This window comes from Danio rerio, chromosome 20, assembly GCF_049306965.1.
Source record: "Danio rerio strain Tuebingen ecotype United States chromosome 20, GRCz12tu, whole genome shotgun sequence".
Taxonomy (NCBI): domain Eukaryota; kingdom Metazoa; phylum Chordata; class Actinopteri; order Cypriniformes; family Danionidae; genus Danio; species Danio rerio.
The window spans coordinates 28,659,448-28,682,692 of NC_133195.1; the positions used below are offsets into that span (position 1 = coordinate 28,659,448).

At 36.0% G+C, this 23,245-nt stretch overlaps 1 protein-coding gene, 1 long non-coding RNA gene and 11 other non-coding genes across 13 annotated transcripts in view; 12 read left to right on the top strand and 1 right to left on the bottom strand.

Annotated features, from left to right (window-relative positions):
* capn3b (calpain 3b) overlaps window positions 1-23,245 on the bottom strand; it is a 45,698-nt gene that overhangs the window by 20,089 nt on the left and 2,364 nt on the right. The window contains exons 2-16 of the mRNA NM_001243321.1: window positions 22,803-22,872; window positions 18,542-18,660; window positions 18,306-18,439; window positions 17,998-18,166; window positions 16,723-16,806; window positions 16,448-16,611; window positions 16,172-16,332; window positions 15,223-15,380; window positions 14,333-14,344; window positions 14,004-14,215; window positions 11,859-11,892; window positions 11,628-11,657; window positions 8,716-8,784; window positions 8,579-8,636; window positions 8,414-8,478 (exon numbers count right to left, since the gene is read on the bottom strand). Of these exons, the coding sequence (NP_001230250.1) occupies window positions 8,414-8,478; window positions 8,579-8,636; window positions 8,716-8,784; window positions 11,628-11,657; window positions 11,859-11,892; window positions 14,004-14,215; window positions 14,333-14,344; window positions 15,223-15,380; window positions 16,172-16,332; window positions 16,448-16,611; window positions 16,723-16,806; window positions 17,998-18,166; window positions 18,306-18,439; window positions 18,542-18,660; window positions 22,803-22,872 (1,539 nt within the window). The remainder of the gene's footprint in view (window positions 1-8,413; window positions 8,479-8,578; window positions 8,637-8,715; window positions 8,785-11,627; window positions 11,658-11,858; window positions 11,893-14,003; window positions 14,216-14,332; window positions 14,345-15,222; window positions 15,381-16,171; window positions 16,333-16,447; window positions 16,612-16,722; window positions 16,807-17,997; window positions 18,167-18,305; window positions 18,440-18,541; window positions 18,661-22,802; window positions 22,873-23,245) is intronic.
* Window positions 212-323, top strand: trnal-caa (transfer RNA leucine (anticodon CAA)). The gene is made up of 2 exons: window positions 212-249; window positions 278-323. It is a non-coding gene; the product is annotated as a tRNA-Leu (tRNA).
* Window positions 458-569, top strand: trnal-caa (transfer RNA leucine (anticodon CAA)). Its single transcript has 2 exons — window positions 458-495; window positions 524-569. It is a non-coding gene; the product is annotated as a tRNA-Leu (tRNA).
* Window positions 706-817, top strand: trnal-caa (transfer RNA leucine (anticodon CAA)). Its single transcript has 2 exons — window positions 706-743; window positions 772-817. It is a non-coding gene; the product is annotated as a tRNA-Leu (tRNA).
* On the top strand, window positions 1,428-1,539 carry trnal-caa (transfer RNA leucine (anticodon CAA)). The gene is made up of 2 exons: window positions 1,428-1,465; window positions 1,494-1,539. It is a non-coding gene; the product is annotated as a tRNA-Leu (tRNA).
* trnal-caa (transfer RNA leucine (anticodon CAA)) lies at window positions 1,676-1,787 on the top strand. Its single transcript has 2 exons — window positions 1,676-1,713; window positions 1,742-1,787. It is a non-coding gene; the product is annotated as a tRNA-Leu (tRNA).
* trnal-caa (transfer RNA leucine (anticodon CAA)) lies at window positions 1,925-2,036 on the top strand. The gene is made up of 2 exons: window positions 1,925-1,962; window positions 2,002-2,036. It is a non-coding gene; the product is annotated as a tRNA-Leu (tRNA).
* trnal-caa (transfer RNA leucine (anticodon CAA)) lies at window positions 2,870-2,980 on the top strand. The gene is made up of 2 exons: window positions 2,870-2,906; window positions 2,935-2,980. It is a non-coding gene; the product is annotated as a tRNA-Leu (tRNA).
* trnal-caa (transfer RNA leucine (anticodon CAA)) lies at window positions 3,117-3,228 on the top strand. Its single transcript has 2 exons — window positions 3,117-3,154; window positions 3,183-3,228. It is a non-coding gene; the product is annotated as a tRNA-Leu (tRNA).
* On the top strand, window positions 3,590-3,701 carry trnal-caa (transfer RNA leucine (anticodon CAA)). The gene is made up of 2 exons: window positions 3,590-3,627; window positions 3,656-3,701. It is a non-coding gene; the product is annotated as a tRNA-Leu (tRNA).
* trnal-caa (transfer RNA leucine (anticodon CAA)) lies at window positions 6,785-6,896 on the top strand. The gene is made up of 2 exons: window positions 6,785-6,822; window positions 6,851-6,896. It is a non-coding gene; the product is annotated as a tRNA-Leu (tRNA).
* trnal-caa (transfer RNA leucine (anticodon CAA)) lies at window positions 7,034-7,145 on the top strand. Its single transcript has 2 exons — window positions 7,034-7,071; window positions 7,100-7,145. It is a non-coding gene; the product is annotated as a tRNA-Leu (tRNA).
* LOC110438179 (uncharacterized) lies at window positions 7,271-9,618 on the top strand. Its single transcript, XR_002457562.3, has 3 exons — window positions 7,271-7,334; window positions 7,469-7,561; window positions 9,167-9,618. It is a non-coding gene; the product is annotated as an uncharacterized lncRNA (long non-coding RNA).

Below are 23,245 nucleotides of genomic sequence, written 5' to 3' on the forward strand. Positions count from 1 at the left end.
CACAGTCAATCAACCTTCTCGGCTAATGAGAATTCTGGGCTTCAGATGGAAGCGTAGGTTCAAATCCCACTTCTGACCATAGATATTTCAGATTTATTAGATTAGATAAAGCAATGAAGATGATCTACAGGTTTTTATTGCTGGTTTTGCGCTCTCAACTTTGCCTCAGTGAAGGGAGTAATGTAGTGCACTGTACCGTTGAAATGAATGTGTCAGAATGGCCGAGCGGTCTAAGGCGCCAGACTCAAGATGAATCAATCTTCTCAAGGAATGAGCATTCCGGTCTCCAGATGGAGGCGTGGGTTCAAATCCCACTTCTGATAGTTGAGTTTTCCTATTGATTAGAAGGGGAAAAGAAATGGAAATAATTCAAAGGTTTCTGATGTTGCAGTTATCTCTCGCTGTTTGCCTCAGTAGAGTCTTTATTTGTAGATTGCACCACACCATTGCAAAATCTGTCAGAATGGCCGAGTGGTCTAAGGCGCCAGATTCAAGATGAATCAATCTTCTCAAGGTATGAGGATTCTGGTCTCCAAATGGAGGCGTGGGTTCAAATCCCACTTCTGACAATGGAGTATTCCTATTGATTAGAAGGGGAAAAGAAATTGAGATAATTCAAAGGTTTCTGATGTTGCAGTTCTCTCTTGCTGTTTGCCTGAGTAGAGTCTTTATTTGTAGATTGCTCCACACTTGTGGAAAATATCTGTCAGAATGGCCGAGTGGTCTAAGGCGCCAGACTCAAGGTGAATCAACTTTCTCAGTTAATGAGAATTCTGGTCTCCTGATGGAGGCGTGGGTTCAAATCCCACTTCTGACAATAGAAATATTAGATTTTTTTCACTACGAAAAGAAACGTAGATGATTTACAGGTTATTATTGCTGGTTTTACTCTCTGAACTTTGCCTCAATGGAGGCATTAGCAATGGAGTGCACTATACCACACAAAAGTCAGGTGTCAGAATGGCCGAGTGGTCTAAGGTGCCAAACTCAAGTTTAATCAATTTTCTCAAGATATGAGGGTTCTGGTCTCCAGATGGAGGCGTGGGTTCGAATCCCTTTTCTGACAGCATTGTTATCCTATTGATAAGAAGAGGGAAAAGAAATGGAAATAATACTGTTATCCTTTGCAGGTTGCCTCAACAGATTCTTTATTAGTGGATTACACCACACTGTAGCAAAAAATGTGTGTCCGAGTGGTCTAAGGTGCTAGGCTCACAGTCAATCAACCTTCTCAGCTAATGAGAATTCTGGGCTTCAGATGGAAGCGTAGGTTCAAATCCCACTTCTGACCATAGATATTTCAGATTTATTAGATTAGATAAAGCAATGAAGATGATCTACAGGTTTTTATTGCTGGTTTTGCGCTCTGAACTTTGCCTCAATGGAGGCATTAGTAATGTAGTGCACTGTTATGTTGAAATCTATATGTCAGAATGGCCGAGTGGTCTAAGGCGCCAGACTCAAGATGAATCAATCTTCGCAAAGAATGAGTATTCTGGTCTCTAGATGGTGGTGTGGGTTCAAATCCCACTTCTGACAATGTTGTTTTCCTATTGATTAGAAGGAAAAAAGAAATGGAAATAATTCAAAGGTTTCTGATGTTGCAGTTGTCTGTTGCTGTTTACCTGAGTAGAGTCTTTATTTGTAGATTGCTCCACACCTTTGCAAAATATCTGTCAGAATGGCCGAGTGGTCTAAGGCGCCAGACTCAAGGTAAATCAACTTTCTCAGTATATGAGGAGTCTGGTCTCCCGATGGAGGCGTGGGTTCAAATCCCACTTCTGACAACAGAAATATTAGATTTATTACATTACGAAAAGAAACGCAGATGATTTACAGGTTATTATTACTGGTGTAACTCCCTGAACTTTGCCTCAATGGAGGCATTAGCAATGGTGTGCACTATACCACACAAAAGTCAGCTGTCAGAATGGCTGAGTGGTCTAAGGTGCCAGTCTCAAATTTAATCAATCTTCTCAACGTATGAGGGTCCTCCTCTCCAGATGGAGGCGTGGGTTCAAATCCCACTTCTGACAACATTGTTTTCCTATTGATTAGAAGAGGGAAAAGAAATGGAAATAATACTGTTGTCCTTTGCAGGTTGCCTCAACAGATTCTTTATTTGTGGATTGCACCACACTGTAGCAAAAAATGTGTGTCCGAGTGATCTAAGGTGCTAGGCTCACAGTCTTTCAACCTTCCCAGCTAATGAGAAATCTGAGCTTCAGATGGAAGCGTAGGTTCAAATCCCACTTCTGACCATAGATATTTCAGATTTATTAGATTAGATAAAGCAATGAAGATGAACTACAGGTTTTTATTGCTGGTTTTGCGCTCTGAACTTTGCCTCAATGGGGGCATTAGTAATTTAGTGCACTGTACCCTTGAAATGTATGTGTCACAATGGCCGAGTGGTCTAAGGCGCCAGACTCAAGATGAATCAATCTTCTCAAGGAATGAGGATTCTGGTCTCCAGATGGAGATGGGGTTCAAATCCCACTTCTGACAACAGTGTTTTCCTATTGATTAGAAGAGGGAAAAGAAATGGAAATAATACTGTTGTCCTTTGCAGGTTGCCTCAACAGATTCTTTATTTGTGGATTGCACCACACTGTAGCAAAAAATGTGTGTCCGAGTGGTCTAAGGTGCTAGGCTCACAGTCAATCAACCTTCTCAGCTAATGAGAGTTCTGGGCTTCAGATGGAAGCGTAGGTTCAAATCCCACTTCTGACCATAGATATTTCAGATTTATTAGATTAGATAAAGCAACGAAGATGATCTACAGGTTTTTATTGCTGGTTTTGCGCTCTGAACTTTGCCTCAATGGGGGCATTAGTAATTTAGTGCACTGTACCATTGAAATGTATGTGTCAGAATGGCCGAGTGGTCAAGGCGCCAGACTCAAGATGAATCAATCTTCTCAAGGAACGAGGATTCTGGTCTCCAGATGGAGGCGTGGGTTCAAATCCCACTTCTGACAATGGAGTTTTCCTATTGATTAGAAGGGGAAAAGAAATGGAAATAATTCAAAGGTTTCTGATGTTGCAGTTGTCTGTTGCTGTTTGCCTCAGTAGAGTCTTTATTTGTAGATGGCACCACACCTTTGCAAAATATCTGTCAGAATGGCCGAGTGGTCTAAGGCGCCAGACTCAAGATGAATCAATCTTCTCAAGGAATGAGGATTCTTGTCTCCAGATGGAGGCGTGGGTTCAAATCCCACTTCTGACAACAGTGTTTTCCTATTGATTAGAAGAGGGAAAAGAAATGGAAATAATACAGTTGTCCTTTGCAGGTTGCCTCAACAGATTCTTTATTTGTGGATTGCACCACACTGTAGCAAAAAATGTGTGTCCGAGTGATCTAAGGTGCTAGGCTCACAGTCAATCAACCTTCTCAGCTAATGAGAGTTCTGGGCTTCAGATGGAAGCGTAGGTTCAAATCCCACTTCTGACCATAGATATTTCAGATTTATTAGATTAGATAAAGCAACGAAGATGATCTACAGGTTTTTATTGCTGGTTTTGCGCTCTGAACTTTGCCTCAATGGGGGCATTAGTAATTTAGTGCACTGTACCATTGAAATGTATGTGTCAGAATGGCCGAGTGGTCTAAGGCGCCAGACTCAAGATGAATCAATCTTCTCAAGGAACGAGGATTCTGGTCTCCAGATGGAGGTGTGGGTTCAAATCCCACTTCTGACAATGGAGTTTTCCTATTGATTAGAAGGGGAAAAGAAATGGAAATAATTCAAAGGTTTCTGATGTTGCAGTGATGTTGTAGATGGCACCACACCTTTGCAAAATATCTGTCAGAATGGCCGAGAGGTCTAAGGTGCCAGACTCAAGGTGAATCAACTTTCTCAGTTAATGAGAATTCTCCTCTCCCGATAGAGGCGTGGGTTCAAATCCCACTTCTGTCAAAAGAAATATTAGATTTATTACATTACGAAACGAAACGTAGATGATTTACAGGTTATTATTGCTGGTGTTACTCTCTGAACTTTGCCTCAATGGAGGCATTAGCAATGGAGTGCACTATACCACACAAAAGTCAGGTTTCAAAATGGCCGAGTGGTCTAAGGTGCCAGATTCAAGTTTAATCAATCTTCTTAAGGTATGAGGGTTCTGGTCTCCAGATGGAGGCGTGGGTTCAAATCCCACTTCTGACAACATTGTTTTCCTATTGATTAGACGAGGGAAAAGAAATGGAAATAATACTGTTATCCTTTGCAGGTTGCCTCAACAGATTCTTTATTTGTGGATTGCACCACACTGTAGCAAAAAATGTGTGTCCGAGTGGTCTAAGGTGCTAGGCTCACAGTCAATCAACCTTCCCAGCTAATGAGAAATCTGGGCTTCAGATGGAAGCGTAGGTTCAAATCCCACTTCTGACCATAGATATTTCAGATTTATTAGATTAGATAAAGCAATGAAGATGAACTACAGGTTTTTATTGCTGGTTTTGCGCTCTGAACTTTGCCTCAATGGAGGCATTAGTAATGTAGTGCACTGTACCATTGAAATGTATGTGTCAGAATGGCCGAGTGGTCTAAGGCACCAGACTCAAGATGAATCAATTTTCTCAAGGAATGAGGATTCTGGTCTCCAGATGGGGGAGTGGGTTGAAATCCCACTTCTGACAATGGAGTTTTCCTATTGATTAGAAGGGGAAAAGAAATGGAAGTAATTAAAAGGTGTCTGATGTTGCAGTTGTCTGTTGTTGTTTGCCTCAGTAGAGTCTTTATTTGTAGATTGCACCACACCTTTTCAAAATATCTGTCAGAATGGCCGAGTGGTCTAAGGCAGGGATTTTCAAACTGGGGGCCGCCAGATGGCGCTAGGGGGGCCGCAAAGAAATTTTAGATCAATGAGCCGACATGGATGAATTTTGTGTCCCACATCATTCTGAAGGTTAATATATTTTTATTATAATTTGAGCTCAAAAGTACTGCAAAAATGAAGTTTTATGCTTATGTCATTTAAATGCAGTTGACACTTTTGTGACACAGGAAAAGAAGCGCAGCGGCCTGCCTCCGTGGACGGGGACTTTTATTGAATAAGCGCTTCTGGCCAGGCGCTTCCTGACTGTGATTTTTGGCGCTTGTCTGCTGCACCTGACGGCGTTTACCTTTCACTTACGCTTACCTCTTTTACGCTAAACAACTAAATGAATGCTCAGGTTTGACTGACTATATTTCAGTTAAAATACATGATCAATAAGAACATTATCGGTGGCTGAAAGCACTTCTCTGTATATGGCTTGCGTTCCTAAGTAACCGATCAGCTGGGTGCTGCGGAGTACGCGCCTTTCTGCGCAGGCTTCACTCATAGGGAACAAATAGCATTTTAAAGACACAGCACAACATTGCACCTCGTCCACAGCGCGACAGGCTTTACACTTTGCATTGTACAAATATCAGACGGTCCTCTTAGCTGCATGGCAAACAAACATATTAAAATTGTAAAGCAAAAAGTGCTGCAATAACAATGAATGGAGCTGTCATCACATCAGTGAGTGCTCAGTTTCACTCCTGTTACACTAATGACAGCTGGATGAGCTCTGCAGAGGACCTCTTACTCACATTGGTTCATAACTGGATGATTAAAAAAACTAAATTGTATACACACTGAGTAAAACCACTATAGCCTTCAAAAATTATAATGTATCTGTTTGTGTTATGTTATAGGGCTAATAAATATTAAATATTAAAATGTATTAGTGCTCTGTATTTAATGGAGCTCAACATACCTGATCAAATTTTAATACTCTGAATATAAATGCATTTTTGTTCCACTTTTTCCCATATTTGTTTGTGTAACTAATTTAAATGTATGTTCAGTATTATTATTAACAAACTGGTATGAACATTTTAAAGTCAGCAAAGCTTTTAAAATTATGCAAAGTAAAACTTGTGGCTCTTTGAACTTGAATACCAAATTCTAGATTGCATTTAGGAAATTATTTTTTTATCAGTGTAAGTCAGGATTGTCGACCTGAGTAAATTATGATGTGCACAAAAAAAGGAATAAAAATAAACAAAACACACTGAACCACTACAGCCTCCATTGTAGTATTGCTAGTTACAACAGTTAACTGTTAACAGGCTGATGATTTCTTTAAAACTTTAAAGCTTTAAATTTGAGATACATTTAGACTCTCAGCTGTAAGGGTAAATACAGAAGAGTCTAGCTGTGCATAGGCTGAAAAAAAGCATAAAAATTGCATAAAAACTGTGTAAAGTGATGACTCAAACACAAAATATGGCTTGATGGAATAATCCAGTGAGAGCAGACCACAATGAGTACTGCGCATCAAAATTTGATCAATAGATTGAAGCACTAAAACCATGTCAACTCAACTAACATCTTACAAAGATTAATCCAGATAATGAATAATATAAATTTATTGAATAATATATAATAATATAAATGTATTGAATAATACAATTTTAAAAAAATTAAGTACAGTTGTTAATTTGAGGGGGTGGCGTCATTTTTATTTTTGGGGGGTCCCCAAAAGAATTCGCCCGACACAAAGGGGCCCTCAGCTGAAAAAGTTTGAAAACCCCTGGTCTAAGGTGCCAGACTCAAGGTGAATCGACTTTCTCAGTTAATGAGAATTCTGGTCTCCTGATGGAGACTTCTGACAATAGAAATATTAGATTTATTAGATTATGAAAAGAAACGTAGATGATTTACAGGTTTTTATTGCTAGTGTTACTCTCTGAACTTTGCCTCAATGGAGGCATTAGTAATGTAGTGCACTATACCATAGAAACACATGTGTCAGAATGGCTGAGTGGTTTAAGGTGCCAGACTCAAGATGAATCGATCTTCTCAAGGAATAAGGATTCTGGTTTCCAGATGGAGGCGTGGGTTCAAATCCCACTTCTGACAGTGAAGTTTTCCTATTGATTAGAAGAGGGAAAAGAAATGGAAATAATTCAAAGGTTTCTGATGTTGCAGTTCTCTGTTGCAGTTTGCCTCAACAAGTCTTTAATTGTGGAGTGCACCAAACCTTTGCAAAAACATGTGTCAGAATGGCCGAGTGGTCTAAGGCGCCAGACTCAAGGTGAACCAACTTTCTCAGTTAATGAGAATTCTGGTCTCCCGATGGAGGCGTGGGTTCAAATCCCACTTCTGACAATAGAGATATTAGATTTATTACAAAAAGAAATGTTGATGATTTACAGGTTTTTATTGCTGGTGTTACGCTCTGAACTTTGCCTCAATGGAGGCATTAGTAATCGAGTGCACTAAACCACAAAAAAGGAACGTGTCAGAATTGCAGAGTTTTCTAAGGTGCCAGACTCAAGATGAATTGATCTTCTCAAGGTATGAGAATTCTGATCTCCAGATGGAGGCGTGGGTTCAAATCCCACTTCTGATAATGGAGTTTTCCTAATGATAAGAAGAGGAAAAGTGACCTAATGATTAGAAAATGTAAATAATGTGTTTTTCCTTTGCAGGTTGCCTCAATAGATTCTTTATTTGTGGATTGCACCACACCACAGTAAGAAACGTGTCAGAATGGCCGAGTGGTCTAAGGCACCAGACTCAAGGTAAATCAACTCAATAGTATCTGGATGCAGCCTTTATGATGCAAGCTGAGACTGCATCACTTAGCAATGCAATGTCAGACTCAATGCACTCAACGGAGTGAGTGACTTCACTGTGATGGGTAGGGTCAGGGGTGAGGTTAGGTGAGCGCATTTAAAAAGCATTGGATGCAGCTTAGATTGCACTGCACCCAGTCTGCAGCCAAACCCCTCTCAATCAACCTTCTCTAGGAATGAGCATTCAGGACTCCAGATGGAGGCGTGGGTTCAAATCCTACTTCTGACAAAGGAGTTTTTACATTGATTAGATTAAAAAATAACTGGAAATAATTCCAAGGTTTCCGATGTGTGTGTGTGTGTGTGTGTGTGTGTGTGTGTGTGTGTGTGTGTGTGTGTGTGTGTGTGTGTGTGTGTGTGTGTGTGTGTGTGTGTGTGTGTGTGATAAAATGACAATATGGTCAACATGACAACAAGATGCCATGATTTCTGACATGTTTGAATTTTTTTTTTTTTACTTCAGAAGAGTTACAAAATTAATAATAATCGAAAACATTTGTTATTTTTTTCCAATTATCATTTTCTGGAAAATACAAATTTTAATATTTTACTTTTGCTTATACAATAATTTCATACATTTATAAAACTTTTTAAAAAATAAAATCAATCCCAGACATATTAAATCCAGAGATTTGCAAATGATGTCTTATTTTTCCCTATAGCTGTATGGAAGTAGGCATATTTAATGCAAACTAATTCTTCCATTACTGAAAACTTACTGGCTGTATTGCTTCTTTACATTGCAAATAATCTTATATTATTTGTCCATAATGCATAGCAGAACTAAATGAAGGATACATCCAGGAGTGCGATCATACTTCTGCAACTTTCCAGACTGAAGCCCTCTGTTTTTAGCTCTTTATCTGAGAAGAGCAAAGAAAAGCATGGATTATCAGTACTTTCTAGATATCTAGGCATTTATTAATAGACAATTAGTAGCGAAAAACAAGATTTTTCTATTACGTTTGGCAACCACTCTGTTTAGGACAGTCCTGAGCTCATTGGCATTAATCTCCATATCCTGCAAGAAGCAATATGGTTGCAGTAATTGTGTTAAGTATATGTGATAAGTTTAAAATGAATTTCATATTAGCACTCACGTCTCCAGCTATCTGCTGAAAGATGGCCCTGAACTGTTTTTCCTCTTCAGTCTCCTCTTCCTCAAATGGCTGAGAATGAGAAATATTATACAGCTTAATAATTTAAAGGATGTTTTACTCAAGAAAGAAAATTTGTTCATTTTACCCTCACACTGCTAAAAATGTCAGTGACGCTATATTTTCAAGAAGAACATTGATAAACATTTTTACCTAAACGTTTTTTTTGATGACTTTTTAAATTATTCATAGAAGTCAACGGCTACTAGCACTTTGAGAGTAAAAAAAACATACAGCAAACACCGAATTAATGTATTTTTCACAGTGACAGAGCGGAAGTTAAAGTAATAATGTTGCATAATCTTCAGTTTCGATCAGAAAGATCTTTTCACTTCATAAGTCTTGAATACACTAATTTTGTTATGTTTTTTTGTTTTGTTTTTGACTCACACAGTGTCCTAACAACAAATGATGCAACAATATTCCAGCGACAAGCAATTTGTCTGCATCAACAGTGACTCGACATGACAGAAACACTGCACTTCCAATGAAATAGTAAAGGCTTTTAATCTAATTACCAACTTTGGCATTATTAATAGGCTACATTATTAATAGTGGCTGATCATCAGACACTCTTCCTATAAGATCCAGCAGAGTTAATACCAGCTGTTCGTCTTGACCTACTTTTTTTTTTACATGTTACTGGGATAAAATAAACCACTATTTCATAGTTTCACATCTAGCACCAGAGTGACTTGATTTAACAGAGACATTCTCTGTCTCTAATCATCCCAATCTGTCTCTAATCTGTCACTAATCATCCTCTGCAAAAATGAGAACTGATATAATAAACTTGATGTGAAATAAATGTTTGGTGGTAATCTACCCTGTGTGATATTACTTAGCAATCATACTTGTCATTTGTCCTTTTTTATTGGAAAAGCACACGTAAATTATATTTTTTATATTTTTATTTGGTGTTGAATAGTGAATGCATTCTACCAACAGTCATGATCTGCATCATAACCAGTAGAAATTACTTCCAATGCCCTTGAAATCAAATAAAACACAAGCATCATCTAAACAAGCTACAGTGGTAATAATATTACTGATCATTAAAATACAAACAAAATAACCTTGTTGTTTAGGATGTTCATTTCTAAAGAGTAAAAAAACTACAACTAGCAAACAAACCAACAATGAAAGTAAAATAAGTCATTCGGTTTGTGAGATGTATCTTAGAATTGTGAGGCAAATTTCACAGTTCAAATGTAATTTCCAAACAGTCTGCTATTGATTTTATTTTCAAGATCTGATGTGGACTATCTGCTCCTGCTTTCAGTAGTAAGGCAAATAAATGTAAAATTATATTTAAACTCACATTGGGAGCATTTAACACTGAATAAAGCACATAATCTGTTCCTCAGGTGATCTTTGCCACAGTGGTAAATGCAGTTGTGTTGCAACGTTGCGTAAATAGAAATAGTTTCTAAAATATAAATTTTGTGTTGGTTAGGACAAAAACTTCTTTTAACATGGAAACGATACCTTTAATCATGTCACAGCGCATGAAGTTAGGAAGCGCACTGTGTCAAAGTGCTGGAAGCCAATGACCTTGTTTTTTTTTTTTGTTTTTTTTTTTTTGATTCGTCAAGTCAAGTTTTAGCTAAAAATCTTCCTTAAAGTTGGCATGAAACAAGTTAAGATTATCCTTTTATCTCATATCATGATTGTTGCACCCAATTAAAAATTATGTGAAATGAGAGAAAAAAACTGTGCATAATTTAGTTTTTTGTGAAGTGATTCGATCGTTAGAAGATGGGTGTTTGCTAACAAAATTAAGTACCACTGACGAATAGATAAAGGCAGGGCAGCAATGAGACACGCATTGATAGCACCACCTTAAATGCACTCCATGTGACCAGAAAAGTAGAAAAGTCATTTTGAGGGTGGAAAGATTATTATAAAATTTGATTAAAATGAATTTTCACATAATAACGAGGTGCAGATATGCATCTTTTATAACATTCAAGAGTAAATTTAGATTTAATGCCGACTTAAATTGTTTTAATTTTTTAAAGCCTTGAATGGCCCGAGGCCAAGTAGTTTAACAGCAAGTGTTTATTTTGGGCTTTAACAGCAAATGTTTATGTTTAGAGCCTTAGAGAGTCTTAATGCAGGGTTCCACAAAATTACTTCATGTTGTTCCAACACAAATCGATTAAGGTAACTTAAGTGTTTTTACAAATGTAGATGGAATGAATTTAAAACAATTAAGTTGTTTTAAAAATAAATAAACTCAAGAATTGTGTTGATTCAGCTCATTTTAAAGCATTTCTTAAAAATACATTGCATTAAATGTGAATTTTAAATTGTGTGTGTGTAAAGTTGAAATCAAACTTTCTACATTTCTAGGTCACTGCTTAGTTAAATGTCATATTAAAAGCTTTTTTTAAGGTTATTTAATTCTTATACTTGCATTCTGAATCATATAAAAAATTATGAATATATCATTAAATGCTAAACTGTTTATATTTGGTGTTTTCTTTCACTTTTTCTAAAAAAAAAGAAGACCAAATTCTTTATTATATGCTTATAATAAATGTTCATTTGATTAGACATTTGTATTTTCCTTCTCCTTGACAACACAAACATATCACAAGCAGGCAGTGATGTGATTATTATAATTCTGAGTGTGATGATGAATTGCAGTTTTGATATTATGCTGTGCACATGCTTTTTGTCATTACTGAAGCCGAACAAAAGCTGAAAACAGAGCTGCATGTTGACAACAGCAAGCCAATTAACACAGCATCAAAATCATTTCCATTATTTCCATATTTCTCTTTTTCACTTTCTAACATGTCACATAGGAAAGGGAGGAAAATGATGGGACATCTCATCCGCATATTTACCTTGATTTTTTTCTTGACGTTATCTACCTGCTGGTATAAAAAAAATACAAATATTTTTATTCTCTGGTATTTAAGAGGAGAAACTTAATAGGGGAGTTCTGTATTCATTTGGTTTTACTAAAAGATCTAAATTAAAGATGTACTAAGAGACCAGATCACTTGACAGTAATTTAGACAAGCATAGAGACAGTAAAATATTATGACAGACAGACAGAGACAGGTGTATCTCACCATGGGCTCCGCTTCAATCTCTGCATCTATAACTCTGAGAGAAAACATGCAGCTGTCACTGGAGCGTTTACAGGTCAAGGGGCTCTTTAAAAAAAACCTACTCCGTTAAAAGGGCTTAAATATGAAACGCTTTTTAATAGCTTTCAAAAAGAAGTCATTAACAGACTTGGGACTTTATGTACAGCTTACCAAACGAGTATTTTATATTATTATATGAAAATTAATACATTTTAAATGACGCATAGACACCTTTTCTATCACTCTGGAGTCAAGTTTGGGCCAACTGAAAAAGAAAACCCTTAAACAATTCAAGTATTTTTTTAAGAGAAAAATTGGGTGTATAGAGAAATTTGGGGGAATAATTATCAGTTCAAAATATAAATAGAACAGATTAGATTTATAATAGATTTAAATAAAACAAAAATGCATTAAATCATGCTCCTAATTAAAAATGCCAGTTTATAGTTTTAATCTGTTACTGTTACATGTAATGTATAATAGATGTACAATATTGTTTCAACAGATTAAACACTGAAAATATTAATTAACTTGATTTTTGAATGATCGTGAAACACTGATGACTGGACTAATGGTGCTGAAAAAAGATGTATACAATTTGGTAACACTTTACAGCAGGGGTCTCAAACTCAAATTGGCGGAGGGCCATATTCAGTCAGCAGTTAAAATTTAGTAATGCACATTTTCTTAATATGCATCTGAGGAAAATCAAGTAAATAAGACATTTTGAATCGAATATTAGCAAAATGATCATATTTACACCACCATCATAACGTGTAATCCATGAAGATGTGTTTGTACAACAAAATAGAGGTGGTATAAAACTGATTATAATCAAATGACCCTTGCATATTTTCAAATGTACAGCTTTAGCAAAAATAGATCACTTACAAACGTATATTTCAACATTTAAGGTGATTTTTTACATGCATTTTTTATTTCCCTTTGCTATTTGGGCTTATTGAAACCTGATTAGAATAAAAACCTAAGTATCATCTTTTGATATGGTGTACTTTTAGAGAAAAATGATGTCCATGTATGTTGACTCGTGGTATGAATTTACACAAAAGACTTTTCCTGTTTTTTAATGCATATTTAACATAGGCATTTTTTAAACATGTTTTGAGTATTAGAGAGTAAAAACAACATTTTTTCCCTATTTTGGACGGTTAAAAATAATGTTTGGGACATTTCATATGCTGTAAAACAGTTGCAGGATGACACTGTATGTCTGTAACAAAATATAAAACTATTGAGAGTATTTTCAATAGACATTTAAGAGTTCAAATGTGCTGCCACTAAGCCCTAGGAAAAATCGAAAGTGGCTCTAACATATAGTACAGTACTTTAAATGTCCACTTAAGTTAAAGTACCAACACCTGTCTAAAAATGTGGTGCAAGTAGAGTAAAAGTGTCTGTTGTTAATAGTACTCACAATATGAGTAAAAGATATACCTTTCAAAAGTACTCAAGAGTAGTAAGTATTATGCATCCGTCATCTTCTCATCAGTGACATGCATCTAAACAATCTCTAAGTCAATGCGTGTAAAGATTTTGAACATCTTCTTTTGGATACTTTCAATGCTTACAAACAGTTTGCTGCAATTATAAATCGCCCATGTCTTGAGGAGGTAATTCATTTCTATGTGCGATTTGATTGAACAGCAATCACAGGACTAATTTTTTCCAATCCCCAATTGGCCCATGGGCCGGCTGTATGAGATCCCTGCTTTACAGTGAATATTCAATTCTTGACATCAGCTTACTACAGTAATTGACAAGATCTAACAATGAAGTATTACTTATGAAGCATTTGTTTAATTTAATTGTAACATTTACCTAACACAATATTGAAATCAAAAGTTTCACTATCTATATTATTTACCCTGAACTGTAGCGTTTTTTACGAACAGGCGTTCACAAAGAAATAAATACTGTGAAAAATATGTTGTTTATTGTTATTGCTAATTAATGTATTAAACAATTATTGAAATTTTATTTTAAAGTGTTGCATAATTTTTATGACAACATGATGTTCTTCTAATAGTACCAATTAATACATCAGCAAATGCTATAATGACTGTAGTGACATTCGCTATCATAGAGAAATGCAGTGTTCAGACTCACTTTGAGGTGCTTCTGTTCTCAGAGAAGACTCTGAGCAGAAACTCGCTCTCCTTGTGGGGATCGAAGGTGGATGGAATGATGACATACTCGCCTGGTTTCAGGCAGAATCGCTCCGTCACCTCACGTATGTTGACGTAAGACTTGGAGCGAGCTGTGGAGGCATTATAAAGGAAGAAATCCTTCGACAGCTGTTGTTGTTGGTTGCCCTTCATCTACAATAAAGGTAGCAGATAAAACTATTTAAAAGATTTAAGGAGTTCATTTAGGTTTTGTAAAACAAAATAAATGTTACAGTCCTCAGTGTAGCCCCTTCATGAATGTAGCCATACCTCCTTAGGAACCTGGGAAAACAATGAGTAAACGGAGTTTAAATCAATCTACAACATTTATGTCATTCATTAATTTATTCAAAAAAGTGCAAGTGAAAGCAAATCATAATTTTAGCTTGCTTAACTGTTAACAAATACATACTAACTAGCCATGTAAATTCAGCCTAAAATAAAGGTTAAAAAAAATTCTTCGTAGCGCTGCTAAAGAAGCACCCCATAAAACCATAATAAATAAATATATATATACAGAACTGCACAGGAGCATAAGCAGGCCGTGACCAGAATGGGTTGGATCCCTTTAAATGCTGTTTGCCCTTGACAAGCATTGTTGTATATGCCAGTGTTTTCAGACTTAACTATTCCCTTCAGAGTGTTTTTGTCTGATACACTGCTGTTTTCATATAGACGGAGATGCCATTTATCAGGACACTCACATCAGCTCCTATGTAAAATGTTTGTTGATGGGCTGAGCTGTTCTCAACTTTTTCAGAAAATGCAGTCGCTGATGTGCTTATAGCATGACAAGTGGTCTCGTGAGATCAAGTCTAGTTCTAGGAATTTCACCTGCTAAACAGTGTCCACTGAACTGTTGTTTATAGACAGGGAAATAAGTGGCCTGTTTCTGCCTGAAGTCAAGCACCAAATTGGCAGAATGATTTCAAAATGGTAAAACTCTACTGTCTAGGTGAGATAAAAGTGAGTCTATTTAGCTACAAAAAAGGTGAGGTGTTCTTTTAACTACATTTTAATAATCTAAAGAATATTTTGTGCAATAAGAAGGCTCTGTGGAAGGTTGCTCATCGAACAATAAAGACCTTTTAGTAGTGTTGATTAAAAAGAGTAAGCACTATTGCATGTTGGTGTGAAGCGGCGTGTTTGTTTGAACACACCTCGTAGATGGCAAACCCAATGTTGTGAAGGGTTGCACCAGAGCAGCGCTCTACTCTCCTGCCCTTTTGCATTAGTGCCACCACCACTGTGCAGGTCTTCTCTTTAGCATCCGCCTCCAGAAGAACCAGACGGAATTGAGGGTTTGTCCAGTATGTGTCTGTGACAGAAAAGAGAGATAGACAGTCTACTCTCCTGAAGTTCAAACTAAGCATCAGAATAGAAAAAGAAGTTTCACTTGAGTGAATTTGAAAATGTTTGTTGTTGGTGCCAGGATGGACAAGTCTGAGTATTTCCGAAACTGCTGATCTATTGGGAATTTTTTATACACAAACAACTATCAAGCAAGAGATGTTTATGATGGTAAAAATGCCTTTTTGACGCTAGAAGTCAGAGAAGAATAGCCAGACTGGTTCAGCTTACCTGAGCATTGTTGTTGATCATGCATATCTGTTTATGACCACTGTTTATCCATGTTGTGATTAATATAACTAGCAGTATAATGTACCGGTAAATTATATATACCTCCAGTTATCTCAAACTATTTTCTTAAACTGTCAGCTGATAAGTCAGTGGTGTGTGATGGAGACATGTAAAATGCAGTGTGGATGTGCTTCAGAAAAATGTTTAAGAACCCTTCAATACAACACCTTTAACATGTAGTGCAATGAGAGATTTGCTTCATGGATGTTAAATCAACCAAACTGCTACAGTTGATGTTGTCAAGTCAATATTGTCTAAGAAATAACTTCCGCAACTTGTTGAATCTGTGCCATGAAAAATTAACACAGATCTGTACTAGTTCTCTACTTCCCTGTACAAGCAAGGTGGTGGCAGGTGGCTGGTGAGTATGTGTATCTAAATCACATCTCATTTAATGTACTTATTAATGACTTTGAATCATAAAGGCAAATGAGTCTACTTTGCTGCCAGATTATACTTGGATGATACCTGGAAAGTTTCTGCAGCCACCAGCAGAACAACCTTTCACCCATCGGCCCTCATGTACAGTTACATTCCACTTGAACATCTGGTCATCCTCAAGAGTGTCTGGAGTAAGATTGCAGATCTCCAGTTTGGTGAAGTTCTTCTGAAACTCCTCAAAGCACATCCTTGAGGAGGGATTAAAATTATAAGAAAAGATGGACACCATTGGTTTGGTATTAAATGAAAACTTGTGAGTTTCAGGAAGCCTGATGGTTTTATGAAGCGGTGAAAAATACTAACCAGAACTCCCCTTGCTCTCCAGGCTGTAGTCTCTGCTTGTCTTGTTCGGTTTTGGCGAGTTCAACCCAGTCATTAGATTTACAGGCAGGAGGGGGGGCAACACCCCAGGGGTCTCGCACACGAACCAGACGAATCATTAGGTCTTTACCATCCTTTCGTTTACCCTGTGAACAAGGTTTTTGTTATAACATTAAAAAATGTTGCTAAGACTACATCTTTTTGCAGTGTTCTGTTTTAGGTGTGTGCACTTTTGTTTAAGCACATGAAAATCATACCTGCTCAACTCCAGTGACTGAATATGCATGGCCTCGCACAAGTCCAGATGCAGTTTTAGTCCTTTGAGCAGTTGGAACCAAAGTCTGTTCAGGAGAAGCAAAATAGAATGGCAAGTTACGTTAATATCACATCAGTGCAGTGAATTCTATTAAGATTTGATTAAGATTTATTAAGATTGCGATTTTCTATAACAGTTCAGTAATTTCAGACACAATGTGTCCATTGTATTCGGTCCTCCAACAGAGACACAGTGACTCCTGTCTTCTGGTCCATTATGGTCAAATGATCTCTGCTTTGATTTGCCTCTTCACTTCTTCCAGTGTTGCTGCTGTTGGTTGGCATTGGGAATGCACCTTGATCTATTGGTTCTGAAGTGGGTCACTGTCATCTTGACTATTTTGGCACGCATGTGGTCTCTTCCTCAACAAACTCCTCATTGACTCAGATTGATTACACCCTACTCCACTTTGGTCTCTTCTTATAAGTACCCCATTGACTTCTGTTTTAAATTTGGATCACTGCTCCTCACAATCAAACATTTTAAGTGAAGGATTTAATGACTCACTCATAAAGACTTGATTCCATCCTTCAAAGTCTGCTAGGGTCTCCACTTGTTAAGTCATCATTACTGTCAGTTGGGCTCAGAACTGCAACTTTGGTCCTTTCTGTATTAGTTTCACCATCATCCTAACCATCTTGGCCCTCAATACTTTCTTCTTCCCCATAGCAATCACATAATTTAAATGAGTGTTCAATGACTCTCTCTAAAATACTTGATGCCATTCTTCAGCCTCTGCCTGGGTCTCCACCAATGCCACTTCTATTGGTTCATCTCAAAACTCCACCTTGGATTCCACCTCCACCTCACATAATCTGGGCCATTTCAGCTTCTATGATCTTATCCTCCATCAACTTCCCCATGGACTCTTCCAATTTTTACCCTACATTGGACGCTTGTACCAGTACCTCAATTGACTTGTATTTGTGTTTAGTCCTCCGTCCCACACTGAGAACACCATGAATAGTATAATTTGAGTTAGGGATTCAATGACTCTCACTTGATGCCATCTACTGACATACCAGTGGATCAAAGAGGAAGGCTGACTGAAAAATGTCCATTGGTAATGCACAGACAGAGAGTCTGTCTAAAAGCACGAAAGCATCAAAGACAAAGTGTGGAATAATAATAATTTTAAAACATTGCACTTTTTTGACAGAGAAGCAACATATCTTTTTTATTCCTATTATATTTTAATAAAGGAAGCGAAACGTACGTCTATGGCACAGCCCATGAGGGATCCTCTCTTCAGAGCCTTCCTCATGATGTTGTACAACTCTTTCGGGGCTTCTGTAATCTCATAGAACTCAGTTACACCTCCAGTGAAGTCCTCCATAGCCTCCAATGAGTTCCCTCCCTTTAAGGCTTCATAAGAGCCATGTAACCTGGGAACCGGAAGTCAAACCGACACATCAACACCTTGGATTAATTGTGATATATTTAATTCAGAGCATGAATGAACATAAGTTGACAGTGACACAGTATAGCGTTATTGATGCCAAATATTGTAATAAATGAACTTACTTTGCATATGCCTTTTCCATGAGAGCACTCCAAAATTCATTATTCTGTCCAGACCTGGTAAAGACCAGCTTGTTTTTGTATGTGGGAAGTCGATCGTCAATAACCACATCCACCCACTCACCATAGCGCCAAAACTAGAAACATTCAAAATTGTGCTTGTGCTTGTGCTTCATTCATCCAAGTGTAGGGTTCATGTGTCAAATATGAAATGCATGACAGTTTTGATGCCCATATACCTGGAAATGGAAAATGCCAGCATAGTTTTCAGTGAAGCTTTGGTCATGAGGAACAACCCTCTTCAGGATGACATCATTCAGGGTCAGGCAAGCTATGGCAGCCAACAGCCAACAGTCTCCTGCAGATGTTAATGGGCCATTAAAGGTTTTTCCACATGCTTTATGACAACACATACTGAATATATACATTTTTAATAAACAAATGATATTGCATATAGTATAAGATGAAAAGAGGGAGCAATTGGTTTTCTGGATGTGTGTGGGTAAGGTCATGCTATCCTTTAATGGTCATGTGCTAAAATTATAACTTAAATTAATATTATAATATACACAACATGATTTTGAAATACAAATATTAATTAACCATCTAAACTTTTTGTTAATAATTATTTAGAAATACAAAAAATTAGAGCTACTTAAAGTGGAAAAGTTGTAAAAACATGCTAATTTTGGATATCAATATCAATTTCATATCAATTTCAGAGTAATTCTTCAACTAAGGGCACTTTTATGTCTTTTGATTATACATCCAAAAATATATATAATGTTGTTCAACTTCCTCTTTCTTTGTCAAACTAACAATAAAATCTACTTTAAGATTTTTTATTATCTTTCTACTATATTTTTTTCATATTATTCAGGTTAGGTGTCAAAAACTTTTATTTTAGGTGTCAAAATCACTGTTTTCACTTTGTCGCACACCCAGAGTTTTAAACGTCAACAATGAACATAACATTTAACATCATAAAACATCATTTATCTGTTATCTATCAATGTATCTTAATTAAGCACTGGTGAAATAATTTAAATATTTTATAGTTATTAATTTGAGACTATTATCAATATTATTTTTTATACAAAATATAGCTGTCACACAGTATTATTTCCACCACAACACTGTAATGTCGCTTTAAAAAGTTTGTGTGAAAGATTATTTAGGTGGTTTTTATGAAAATGAATAGTGTCATCAGAGAACATGTTCAAGAAGGAGGGAATTAAAACTCTTTATCAACAACACTTGACAAAAAATTAAGTTAAATACTGCTTGATAAGGAAATACATTTATTCTACATCATTTCAAAACATGTTGTACCTTCAAAGATTAAAAAAAAAATTAAGGTAAATAAGAGTGTTTTGTATACATGAAAGGCTAGTATTAATTCAAAGCTATTTTTCATTTTTTCACAATAAACTAAAAATGTCATTTCCACCACTGTCATTTCCACTGTCATCACACCACTGTCATTTCCACCACTGTCATTACACATTAAAAGTGTATTCACAATGTATAAGTTCATGTTCTATTTAATATACAAATTCAGTTTATTTATTTTCTAATAAGCTCTTAACCAAATTAATATTACATGAGTGTGACAGGTGTACAATTCAGCATACAACTAATTTATTTCATTGACCAATGTATAATTATATATATATATATAAATGTCCTCTTACAGATCCTAAAACTAGACAAATTGTTAAAACTTAAGAGGCTATGTTATGTTAATTTTGAACAAGTTTTTTTTACTCATCTTCACAAGGCTAAAAAAATCCATAGTTGAACAATGGCCCTTACACATTTTCTATCATTTATGTTAGATAACTCTCTTCACTGCAGATAAATAAGATCTAGCCCCGGACGCCAGATCCTGTCAGAAAATGTCTGTTTCTCTGGGTATCCACACAACAAGCCAGCGGAGCTGCCCAATACCCAAAGCTGTTAACCAGTATTCAACTGAATAACAGTCTACTATCAATATACAGCAGGAGTTAGCTAAAGAGGAACAGAAGCAGTAGACAAAGTAATGATGATTAAGAAAGAGAAGAGATTATTAAATAATCTTAGTTCCATATGTTTCAATGCTCAGACTTCATCTGACCAGGATAAATCCAACAAGTGTTATGACTACAAGCAACAGCAATGGAAAATTACTGCTTCACAACATGTCCAGAGACAATACAAACCTTGAAATAGAGACATTCTTCATTCTACATTATCTCTAACTCATGAAAACAAGTGTCGCTTGAATCCACACAATCATAATATTATGTTTCATATTTTGTGAACAAGTGTTTCATAATATTATTTCCACATTATACAATATGGAAAAATTAAACAACATGAAAATATGAATAATAAAATATAAAAACATAATAAACTCACAAATAATAATCAATAATAATAATCAGATCATGAACTAATAATCAATAAAATTATCTAATGTTAATTATATAAATGAATAATGGTCATTTGATTAAGTAAAATAATTAAATATAGAATAAATGAATATAAACAAACGAAAATAAAGCACAACACAAATGAATGGTTGCTGTTTTGAAACAACACACAAATAAGTTTGCTAAAAGGATTCTCAGATCCTTAGTTAGATTCTTCACATATGAACCACCTTTTGTTGTTTTAAAGTGACTCATTTATATTTGCAGTTTATGTATTTACAGTCATCCATAACCATATAATTTTTCTTTTTCTCTTTCAGTTAAAAACCAATAATGACACGTTCATCTGTCAAAACCTTTAAAAACAATAAAAGAGATGGGGTGCAAAATAATTAGCATTTTATATTATATATTGTAAATGTGCTGTCTAATGATGTGCTTTGATCCATTATGCACCATGATCCACTCACTGTAAAATATCTGGCCTCACCACTACACTATAGGTGCAGAAGCGAACAGCTTTACTCTGTGCGGCGTGTGCATTCATCGGATGCCTCTGTGGAACACAGCACCAAAACGGATACCATAGCAGACACTTTATTAATTTCTTCAAGCCTTTGGTGTCACGCAAGCAATCTATATTTCACGTTGGAGTGCTTACACACACTGAGAGGAGTAGAAATGAATGGCATCCCCATATACAGGTCAAAAGTAGTGTCTATCTTTGGTGACACTGCCACACTAAGAACAGAAAATGATCAATTCATGTCTCAACAGGATCATAAACCCCTGCGCCTCTTTTCCAGAGTTTTCCTTTTCATTGGCTATCACTTCAGCTGCGTGCGTCCATCACAGGGTCACACTTTTAACAGTAAGACGTCTGTGTATCTCAGCAGGTAATATAGCACATTTAAACTCGTATGACTTTTGACCCGGATTGTGAGTGCAAGAGAGCAGCATCAGATTGAAGTAGCAAAAAATAAAGTGAACAGTCACTGCTTGTGTCATTATTATTATTATTATCACTATAGTTTATATTGGATTTTGAATTGTTCTTGCTGATTTCACACGTTTTAACTTCGCTATCATATGTTCCAAATGTTCACTTTAAGTTACTTAAAAAATAATTGCACAACCTTTTTGTTTAATGCAAATTTCAAAATATGGATCAGAGATTAAATGCTTTTTTCAGGCTTAAAGACTATATTCATATTTCATATTCTGTATTCTTCATATTTTATATTCAGCTTTAATTTTGTAAAACATACTTTAGACTGTATGTTTAAAGGTCTTAAAGGTCCTCTTATTTTCTTTAAAAAATGGCATCAAACATACTAAAACACTGAGATATTGAAAAACTCCATTTAAGGATCTGAATGTATGCAAAAATACAAACTAATTCATTTATTCAATCATTTTCCTTCAGCTTAGTCTCTATTTCAGAGGTCGCCACAGTGGAATGAACCGCCAACTATTCCAGCATGTTTTATGCAGCAGATGCCCTTCCAGCAGCAACCCAGTGCTGATGAACACCCAACTTTTATTCAAGACAGAATTATTAGCCCCCCTCTGATTTTTTTCTTTTTTAAATATTTCCCAAATGATTTTTGACAGAGCAAAGAAAATTTTTCACAGTATGTCTGATAATATTTTTTCTTCTGTAGAAAGTCTTATTTGTTTTATTTTGGCTAGAATAAAAACAGTTTTAAATTTTTAAACATCATTTTAAGAACACTATTATTAGCCCTATTAGGCATTTTTTTCAGTAGTCTACAAAACAAACCATCGTTATAAAATAACTTGCATAATTACCCTATCCTGCCTAGTTAAACTAATTAATGTAGTTAAGCCTCTAAATGTCACTTTAAACTGTATAGAAGTGCCCTGAAAAAATATCTAGTAAAAATATTATGTACTGTCATCAAAGCAAAGATAAAACAAATCAGTTATTAGAAAAGAGATATTAAAACTATTATGATCAGAAATGTGCTGAAAAAAATCTTGTCTCCGTTAAACAGAAATTGGGAAAAAAAAATAAACAGGGAAGCTAATAATTCTGACTTTAACTGTATCACTTCCATACCCAGGTCTCCTTGGCAGATGTCAGTCCTATTGGCTCCTCCAAGAATGAACTGTGGATTTTTACAAATTTCCTGTTCAGAGAAGAAAAACACATATGATTATGTTACAGTAATAATGTTATAGTGATATTTTACAGAACAGTTACTGTTAGACCTTTACTATAGTCACAAAACAAAATATGACAGTATGTGCAGACTTCAACCACAGAAATCCAGCAGCTGTCCTGGGTCATTAAGTTTGCTGAGCGGAACTTCAGTAATGCTTCTTTATGAGCTGCATCTTGAAGCATGTCTAAGCAGGATAATGTACAGTATGTGATTCCATGGAGACACATTATCCCTCTCATTATTTTTGAAGTGTCCGTAAACACATCTGAAATTGCAAGATTGTCTTTTTGAAGCACCATCCAAAAATGTGTTTTAATGAGCTAGCAAGGGCCTTACT